Below are 10,616 nucleotides of genomic sequence, written 5' to 3' on the forward strand. Positions count from 1 at the left end.
TTAACTGGGTTAATTGTGTTTGGCCGGCCCACGCCAAACCCAATTAACACCTGAGAAACCCTGAAGAATAAGTAAACAAGTGAGTGAGTGAGTGAGTGAGTGAGTGAGTGAGTGAGTGGGTGAGTGAGTGATTGGGTGAGTTGAGTGAAACTTGTGTGTGTGTGTGCCCTGCAGGGAGCGGATGCAGCAGTCGGCGATGTACGACCTGTGTCTGGGCATGAGGCAGGTGAGCCAGGAGTTTGTACGCCTGCAGCTAACCTACGACGAGTTCCTCTCCATGAAGGTCCTGCTGCTGCTCAGCACAGGTAGGAAGTGTGTGTGGGTGTGTGTGTGTCTAAATGCTGCTAGGTGGAAGAACAGATGTGAGAGAGTTGTGAGTGACAGTGTGTTGATCTGAGTGTGTACTGTACTGTCTGTGAATTCAGACTGTGTTTTTGTTGCACTGCGGATCTATACTGCATCTACATCTATACTATCTATACTACATCACTCGAGAGTAGCCAAGGAGCAAACAGCGGCAGGTGAATAAGACGTGATGACAGATGTGTTCAGGCTCATAGCTTTTAAAGGGAAAATCTACTCTAAAACACTTAAACAGTCTAAAAGAAAACAGGTACTGGTAATGTACCTTGCATTTCTCGGCTTGTTGTGTGGTGTATTATTTTTTATTATTTTTCACGTAGGTAACGTGATGTCATGGCAAGATATTTCCAGCACAGCTACAATGCATTTCTATATCATTCTTCCTGACTGCCGGAGGCAGTGCTTAACACTGGATAACACCCTTCTCAGGAGGCAGTGCTTAACACTGGATAACACCCTTCTCACGCACACAGGTCAAGTTGTTACCATATACAATTATGTTGGTACTGTGTAGTGTGTATTATACAATACCAACAGAGTCATCTGTGACCTAGGATGACGTAGGGTGCTACCAGCACCACTGTATACATGGCTCTGTCATCCTGGGTTTTGTCTGTTGAGAAGCTTCTCATCAGGATTCTGGGAGACAAGGAACTCCGCAGTCATCCAGAATTCATAGAAGCAGCATAGCGTAGTTACCTGTGGGAGTCTGCACACACCAACATAAAAACGGCCTCCGGGCTAAGCAGTTTTAAGAAGTCCTTGCCTACGTGGCTCTGTGCTTAGGTATCCAGCCTGCCTTTGAAAAAAGTGTTTTCTGGTGTTCTTTTTGGTTGAAATGTATCGTGAACAATTTTTTGCACATAATGTTTGTGCTGTTTTGCAGCCTTCGTCGTACTTGTTGCACATATTGATTGCCAATAGAGATGCACAATGGAAATAAGTCAGTAGACTTTATTGTGTTTTATCCTCGTCAGAATGGTTTTAATGGATGTATCGTTGCCCAATGGGGCACAGCTGTATAACATTCTTTCTAATCAATCAAATCAAATGAAGCTTTTGTTTAGTAGCAGGAAAGAAATTAAACTAAAACAACAACAGTAAATGCCAGATTTTGGTGTCAGTCCCAGAAACACAGAGCAAGAGCTCATTATTTTTGCACTAATAAATACGGGGATAATGCAGGGAGAAATCCATCAGAGAAGAGGAAGAAAAGCTCACTCTCTTGCACTTGTTAATGCTAAAACACTATTGCTCTCTCCACTTTCACGTCAAACCCAGAGTGAAAATGAACAGGTTCAGGCCTGCGCTCAGAAGGTTGTGAAAAGGAATTCTGGGAAATATAGGAAATCAGTAATTGAACTCGAAGTACACACGGCAAGTTGAGGGAAAGTGGATACAACCAAAAGGTATAAACAACTCCTGTAATGCACTGAACATCACAAACTAGTGATATAATAAAGATATATGGGTTGAATTTCCCTCTAAGCTGATGTAGTCCTGTTGCTGTAGCACCAGAACATACTGGCATTAGGATCGGCTATGCCACCAATCGAAAACATACCTTAGTCTCGCTGCACACTGCTCATGGCAACCACGTTATGCCTCGTGTGGCCAATCGGGAGCGCTGCGAGGCGAGCGGCGCTCTTGCTGTCTAGCAGGTGAAGCGACAGAACTTCAGCAGTCAGGAACACTTTAGTGACCCTCCGCTCTTCCATGTCGCCGCTCCTCATCTTACTTCTTACCGCTGCTCCGATGTGAGCAATTAGTGGATGTCTTCTCTTGAAATTTTAAAACACTGCATCGAAAACATTTGCATTTCAAAGCTGCCCCCCTCCTGTTGAGCATAAAGCGGCACCAGTGTCATAACACGGATGCTTGTTGAGAGAGAATAGAGAATAGACAGAGAGGGTGGGAGGTGGGAGGTGGGAAGTGGGGTGGGTGGGTGGGAGGGGGAGGTGAGTTGTGTCTAGCTATTTGAGTAGTCTGCCTGCTGGCCAGACTTCAAACTCTTTGAAGCTCAGCACCAGTGCCAGTCTGTGGGAATATTTATTGGAGGGGTATTTACTTTTCAGTTATTGAGGCTTCTCAGGGTGGCGTGGGGATTCTAGACATATTCTCATCCAGACATCTTCACATAGGCAAAGCATAACCCTGGTGAAATCATACCTCTTCCTCTCATCACATTTTTTACACTTACATCATTTTAGGAATTTGGCTGACATCATTATCCAGAGTGACTTACAATGAGCAGCAACAGAAGCTTACTGTATATTCCTAATATGTCACTAACATTACAAGCAACTAATAATCGTTAGTGAACCTTGACCTTGCCAGTGTGCCACAGTGCTCTGACAATATACCAGATATTGTTGTGTCTCTAGACTCAGCATATATGATAGATGTACCAAAAGCACAATTCTATGGCATTGGTTCCAAAATATGAATAGGTATATTTCATTTTGAATACAGGTAGAAGGATTACAGGTTTTTGTATAAGTATCCAGTTGGACTGCCATCTTAGTCCTAAATTCTCAATGTGATCTGTTTTTGAAATACAATTTCAAATCAATTCTGTCATATTTTGGACCCAATATAAGAGGATTTTTGGCCCGTGGATAAGTTGTGATGATTAAAAAGAGGAGTTGTTTTGATTCTCATGCTGCACCTGCCTATAGTACATATACAGGGAATAAAATACATTTGTTAGCATCAGATCTCTTGAAAACATAATTCCTCACCTATGCGGTACAGTTTTACATGGTATACAGCAATTGTCTAAGCATTGTCCTGGTATAAACTCCATATTGTTGGGTTCATCTACAAGCAGGGAAGCTGTGGCTGTTGGCTGGTGCGGGCGGGCGGGGGATGGAGGGCAGAGTGAGAACGTACCGCAGAGAGGGTAAGAAACCAAGACTGAAAGACGGATTTAAGATCTGTCAGACACAAGTTGACAGTGAGAGCTGGTGGTGGTGAGAAAGAGACAGGTGCATAGCTATGGGGAGAAGGAAAGAGAAAGACCAGAGAGAGAGAGAGAGGGGGAGAGAGAGAGAGAGAGAGGGAGGGAGGGAGGGGTGGGTGGTGGTGGGGGGGGGGTGGTCCTTCTGTTGCTGTGGCCTCCCTCTCCTCTACTGGCTGTTCCCCTGGAGGGTTTCCAGAGAGCCCTGCTGTACTTAATAAAGGCCAGTCAAGCACCAGGCAGAGCTCCAAGAATGCTATTTTTCTCCACTTCCTTCAGACCTGAGCTAGAGTTTTGAGCGAATGAAAGAAGCAGGGAGTAGGGAAATTTAAAAAATTGAAAGAGGGAACTTTAAGGTGCCTCGGTTGTGTCAAAGCAGTGCCTTTAATCTGCTCTCGTTGTTGGATTTAGTCAAACTAACAGTACAGCAGTGGGGGAAGGAAATAAGCATCAGGGCTTCATTACTGATGTGTGGCAGAGAAGCTCCAAGCCCGTCCACCAGACGCTCCACAGACATCTCAGCTAAAGCACTTCAGAATGATTTCAAAACAAGTAGCAGCATTTGCACATTTCTGGGTTTAGTGAGACACTGTAGCGAGTGGACTTAAAGGGATACGCCACTTTTTGGGGAGTTTAGCTCATTTGCCATATCCCCCCCACATAACCAAGGTACACCATGCCTTTACCGTCACTGTCCGAGCAGTATACAGTGAGCTACAGTCGTGAAGTTAGTAAGTATCGCCTTAGAATGGATGCCAATGGTACACCCATTCAAAATAACCAAAATACATGTTGTGATTCGGGTACTCACCACGAGATGAAATATTAATCCATAGTTACGTGAAACGTCATTTTTGGAGTAAATCCCCACACCGAGTTACTTCCTTGTTTGCCTGTAAAGAGCGCTTCCGCTGTACACAGCGCATGAGCTGTATGTCACGCATGCCTGGCGGCCATGTTTATAAAGTAATTCCGGCTATGTATTTACTTTAAAAAAATATTATTTCTCCGCAATATTTAATACCCGAAGCACAACATGTATTTTGGCGTTATTAGATCTGTGTTTTTGGTTATTTTGAACGGGTGTACCATTGACCTCCATTCTACTTACTAACTTCACGACTTTAGCTCACTGTATACTGCTCGGACAGTGACGGTAAAGGCATGGTGTCCCTTGGTTATGTGGGGTGGATATGGCAAATGAGCTAAACTCTCGAAAAAGTGGCGTAACTTTAATGACTTAAAGTTTAAGTCATTCAGAGATCATGTCAGTGGCTTGAGACTCTGTAGCGAGTTTTGACTTAAGTCATTCAGAGATCATGTCAGGGGCTTGAGACACTGTAGCGAGTTGACTTAAGTCATTCAGAGATCATGTCAGGGGCTTGAGCCACTGTAACGAGTTGACTTAAGTCATTCAGAGATCATGTCAGGGGCTTGAGCCACTGTAACGAGTTGACTTAAGTCATTCAGAGATCATGTCAGGGGCTTGAGACTCTGTAACGAGTTGACTTAAGTCATTCAGAGATCATGTCAGGGGCTTGAGCCACTGTAACGAGTTGACTTAAGTCATTCAGAGATCATGTCAGGGGCTTGAGACACTGTAACGAGTTCACTTAAGTCATTCAGAGATCATGTCAGGGGCTTGAGACTCTGTAACGAGTTGACTTAAGTCATTCAGAGATCATGTCAGGGGCTTGAGACACTGTAGCGAGTTTTGACTTAAGTCATTCAGAAATCATGTCAGGGGCTTGAGACACTGTAGCGAGTTCACTTAAGTCATTCAGAGATCCCCTGGGCTTGTGTGAGGACTCATCGCACAAATGTTTACAGAGGAGTTGTCGGAACATGTCGGCTGAGCAAGTATTATGGAGTCACCGAGTGTGTGTGTGCCTTTGGGGTGGATGTGCAAAACGAGTGTGTGTTTATGTGTGTGTGTCACAGAGAGCGAGAGGTAGAGAGAGAGAGAAAGAGAGAAGGGCTGTTATTCCTCTCTGACCTTGGCTAAGGTTTCACTGAGCCTGCGGTGTCTCATGTGACCCTGTTTGGAATTGGTACAGGAGCGGTGGCCTGCTCAAACCAGTCACACTCCTTCACCTCAACAACACAGAAGTGGATAGTATTGCTACCAGATTATCTCTGGTAAGCGGTTTCTTTCATCCGACTTTCTTGGCTTTGAAACGGCTTGCCGAGCCTCGTACTGTACCAGATGGCTTTAACTGCACAGTATGTTTATGGATGAGGTGGGCTAGCTGCGTGTGACACAACGTCGGTGAAACCCTGAATGATAATTGCCTAGCCTTAAAAAACATACTAAAAACGTACATAAAATACCATCCTCATTCAAAACGTTCATTAGTTTTATGTACTGTATTAACGCAAGCTTCTTGTTATGCTACGGACCATGTTTTAATTTAGATTTCCTGCTAGACAAGATCCTCCTAAGGCTTTGCCCGGCTCAGCGTGTTGCTGTATACATGCTCAGGGCCAGTTGTAGGATTCCTTAATGAATAGTATCGGGTATTAAATCAAGACCCAGAGCCATCCTGTCAGTAAGGTCAGCAACCCGCGGCAGGAAACTGCATGTCTTTAAACGTCACACTTTCAGAATGGGAACATGTTTGGCATCTCATAGAGCGCTATGAGTTATGTTGGCCTTTTTGATGGTAAGTGCAGGAGAACAGAGCTTTCCCGGGCTTTGCGATACACATCATAATGCAGCTGCACTCAAATTTCCACATAAGAAATACGAGCCCGTTGAAAAGTCTCTGTACCTGCAGCGAAAATCCTTTTGACACCAATTACGCTGCTATAAGTGCCCCACTTTGCTCGCCCGGCCACGGCGACGCCCCTAAATGGCAGGCCCGTTTCTAATCAGGGAATATGTGGGTCAGTGGGAGACAAACAAAAGGGACAACTTGTTGTGGCCTTGGGTTTTAGCACATTCCCGTCATGTGGGCCATGGAATAAGCACCGAGAGTCAACACCTCTGTCCCGTCGTTCAATCTGTTTTCGCACTTTGTTTTCTCTGCTCCATATATTTTGCTACCTACAGGCTAGTAGTTTGGGTTCTGTGCATGATGTGAGTATGGGGATAATAACATAGAAAGAGGCGGTGATAGACAGGTAGACACAGAAACTCACACAGAGTAATTGACCTACAATTATCTGTTTTAGATAAGATGCAATGCTAACTGACAAGATGTACAGTAGGTCTTTGCCTATGGCTACGCATTCTGCCAAAAGGTCCTGTCAGTTGCTACCAACTTCTGACATTATATATATATATATATACTCACCCATTAGGTTTCAAATTTTCACAGCCCCTCCTAATATTTGTCTTTTCAAGTTTCAGTCACAACTTTTTCAAAAAGACCATAAAAATGTATGACAAGTTTGCTACTACCACCATCTGGTCCCGACGTGTTGAGCCATGCTGTGAATGCAGGGGAATCTGGTCCCGGAGCAATCGGTGGAGACCATTAGGTCTCTTTATATCTGTAATAACTACATGCTATTGGGAGCTTAAAGTCTGTCCTTTGCCTTCTCTGATGGAATATAATGACTTCTAAAGCCGAGCCGTTTGACAGCTATTCAGAGGTGGCTCAGACTGACTTTATGCGATAACAACACGTTCTACATGGAGTCTGCAGGATAGCCGGGCCACACATATTCACACATTGTAATATTATTCAATATTTTGGCAATTATTGAGTACATAGCCACTATTTAGCTGGCTATTTATTGACACTAGTTTGCAGAGTAACAGAAGCAGTATTTGCATTAGGCTCATCATGACAACAGTGTGCACTGGAGGTCTTAGTGATTGCTGAAGGGTAATTGAAGGCGTTCCCTGAGGCCGGTTTGAGGAGCAGTCTTTGAGAGCTGAGGTGTTTCTTAATCTGCTCGCCACTAGCTGAATGTCATTGAAGAGCCTTGGCAGACTTCCATATCTGTGACTTTGTCCTCCTCTACACAGAGGGAGGGGGGGGAGGGAGAGAGAGAGAGAGAGAGAGAGAGAGAGAGAGAGAGAGAGAGAGAGAGAGAGAGAGAGAGAGAGAGAGAGAGAGAGAGAGAGAGAGAGAGAGAGAGAGAGAGAGAGAGAGAGAGAGAGAGAGAGAGAGAGAGAGAGAGAGAGACTACTATCTTTATTGCAGTGCATCCTCAGGACACACTGCAGTTATCTCATTCTTCACATCTGTCTGCATCCCTCCCATTATACGGTCTTTCAATTAATGCGTCAATGCAAATTATCATAATACTTAATCAAATTACACTGACTGACTAATGGAGGAGGAGGAGGGTGACAGTCATTTAATACAGTACCTGTTGTCATTTGACAAACTGCTTGACAAATAAGGTTTGGTTGACATAGAAAATGGCCAAGGCCTTTATACACATGAGGACTAGTTGCCCTTTTGACTTTCACTGGTGCTGAGAATACTTTTTCATGTTTCATGAATCAGTGGGTACCCATAAAAACACATGACCACATCAAGTGTTTGTAATGAGTTGCTAAGTAGGCTCAGGACGGACAACAGGAAAAACAAAAACAAAAAAGGCTACTGTGTGGGAGCTTGAGAATGGTTCACTACAAACCTCTAATTACCCTTTATACTGTTACAAAATGTCCACACTAAAATAGCATAGGCTACTAGACACGCTTAGAGGGGGGGAAAGATGCTGTTTGCTTTGCTTGTGATTGACAGAATTGTATATTTTATTATGAGACAAAAGCTTGCCTGCCAATCATGTCCAATGGATAAACAGACTGTATTCATTCATAATAAACAGGTACTGTATGCACACATGGTCCTGAACCATTCTGATATCATTTGAAATCAGTTTATCCCCCGGCCAATATTTGGACTGTCCCCATACAGTAGCTATCCGTCACTCATGAAGTCCAGTTTGTGACAGCAGTGAATATCTCTTCCTCAGTTCCAAAAGAGGGTCTGACGAACCAGGCAGCATTCGAGGAGATGAGGGTTAACTACATCAAGGAGCTCCGCCGCTCAGTGGGAAAAGCAACCAACAACTCTGGCCAGACCTGGCAGCGCTTCTTCCAGCTCACCAAGCTACTGGATGCCATGCATGATGTAAGTACCCTTGCCCCGTGTGCCCCCTGTGCCTATTGCCTACAGTACAGCGCAGGCTTCCCTTGGCTATAATGAATTTACTTAGCGGGTCAGTGGTACTGTGGCCTGGAATAAGGATTATTGCATCTCAGTCTCTCCCTGAGGGGGGAGGTTATTTTGGAATAGGCAGTGGCTGGCCTGTATTGGTGAATGGAACAGAAGGGAATCAATGCCAGCTCCCAGTCTATTGGATCAGTACACAGGGGTCACCCTAACAAAAGTGCAAAATCACTCTTCTTGTATGCGTGGGTCAACCAGGATGTGGCATCATGACGGCGTGGGCAAAGACTAAAGAAGAAGAGTCAGTGAGGGAGAGGTTACAGAGATAAATGACCGGGCTTCAATGACGCTACTGATTGAGTGAATGGGGTTAGTGCTAATGGAGATGACCCTGCTTTAGAGGAGGGAGCGTCCACACATAAAAACAGTGGTGCCCCCAAGTGGTCAGCTAAAAGGAATTCATATGTGGTGGGTGACCCAACAGAGAGCAGAAGCCCTCACTGATGTATATTTCCATCAATGTACTGTAGTTTAATATCAGTCTTTCATATTGTCATATATAAATCAAGTAATCCTCAGAGAATTAGAGTCTAAGAGTAACGGGAACCATACAAACTCTACAGCGGTAATCTACACGTGTATCATTTGCATGAAACAAGTAGGGCCCAACCGATACTGGATTAAAGATATGTAATGGAGGCAGGATATTTTAGTTTAACAATCAACTTCATTGTCTAAAATGACATCAGTGCACTGAAACAGTCAACTTAACTGGGAATTTAGTAATTAATATAAATGACTATAAATAGAAAAACACAAATACAACTAATATATATACATGTATATAACTTGAATTGTAATAAAAAAGATCAAATATACATAAAATGCTGCCTATATATATATAAAGAAAATAACGAAATCTGCGCATATCGGATCCTGATATATCTCTGATAGGCCAATATCAGTCGATAATATCGAGCTGAAGAAAGAAGCAATGAAAAGCGATGTGTGCCACACTAAACTGCATGTCTGTGTGTTGTCCAGCTGGTGGGGAATCTGTTGGACTTCTGTTTCTACACCTTTCGCGAGTCCCAGGCGCTGAAAGTGGAGTTCCCAGACATGTTGGTGGAGATCATCAGCGACCAGATACCAAAGGTGGAGTCCGGCCTCACCCACACACTCTACTTCCACAAGAAGTGACTGGCAGACCCGCGCAGCTAGGAGAGCGACCACATCGAGAACTGGAAGAGGTAGACGCACACGGAGGATCCTGACCTGTGGCCAATGTGCCTGTTGCCCAATATGCCAGCAACCTTCTCTCCAACGGGGGAGGCGGTGACGCGGTGCCCGGGACAGAAACAAAAAGGGGCCGAAGGATTTTGACCCTTTACTCTGCAGACACCACGGGCTGGTCAGCGCTGTGAATAGTTCGGAGGCGGAGCCTAGTACGACACACTGAGAAGGACTTGTGACAAATGTGACAGAACATACCTTATCCACACCCCAAAACCAACCCCCCCCCCCCCTTTCCTGCCCCGCCCCAAAGACGCTAACAGTATTTTCTATGGAGATAAAGCCATACATTTCTTAGGACGCGCTAGATACATTCACAATGCACACACGTAGTAGGGGAAGTCATACACACATGCTGTCCACAATGCATTCACACAAACGCACAGATGCACTCCACATGCACTAAAAAAAAAATCTGATCCGCAAAATTCTCTTACAATTCTAGAAAAGAAAGGAAAAGAAATCGCAATCATTAACTGTGGCTTTTGCAGTCTTTCGCAAATAATAGCACCACTCTGAGAATATGTATAAAAAATAAAATAAAAACATAAATAAAAACATAAAAAGAAAAATGCCAATAGATAGATTTTGCTTTGCAGTGTAGTGACATACTGCAAGCCCACAAGGCAATGGGATTCATTAGGAGATGCACAGTTCTCAACAGAAATTCTAGACTATTTGTAAGGCGAAAGATCTATCTGAATTATATTCCAAGGGCTATACAAGCGTCATCATAAGCTGAATAGTGACATAAAATCTAACAAGTCCAATTCTTGATCGGTGTCAACATAACACCCTTCGTTAACATTCACATACTCACTTTTTTTAAATTAAAATATGTAGTAAAACAATCAAAAACTAATATG

At 43.9% G+C, this 10,616-nt stretch overlaps 1 protein-coding gene across 1 annotated transcript in view; it reads left to right on the plus strand.

Moving 5' to 3' along the window:
* Nucleotides 1–10,238, plus strand: part of nr3c2 (nuclear receptor subfamily 3, group C, member 2) — a gene marked incomplete at its 5' end in the record, with an annotated part of 97,302 nt that extends 87,064 nt beyond the window's left edge. Inside the window, 3 exons of the mRNA XM_083655387.1 lie at nt 175–305; nt 8,261–8,418; nt 9,502–10,238. Coding sequence (XP_083511513.1) covers nt 175–305; nt 8,261–8,418; nt 9,502–9,657 — 445 coding nt within the window. The 3' untranslated portion in view covers nt 9,658–10,238. The remainder of the gene's footprint in view (nt 1–174; nt 306–8,260; nt 8,419–9,501) is intronic.
* Nucleotides 10,239–10,616: the final 378 nt, after the last annotated feature.

Source organism: Poromitra crassiceps (genome assembly GCF_964638095.1).
Source record: "Poromitra crassiceps genome assembly, chromosome: 19".
NCBI lineage: Eukaryota > Metazoa > Chordata > Actinopteri > Beryciformes > Melamphaidae > Poromitra > Poromitra crassiceps.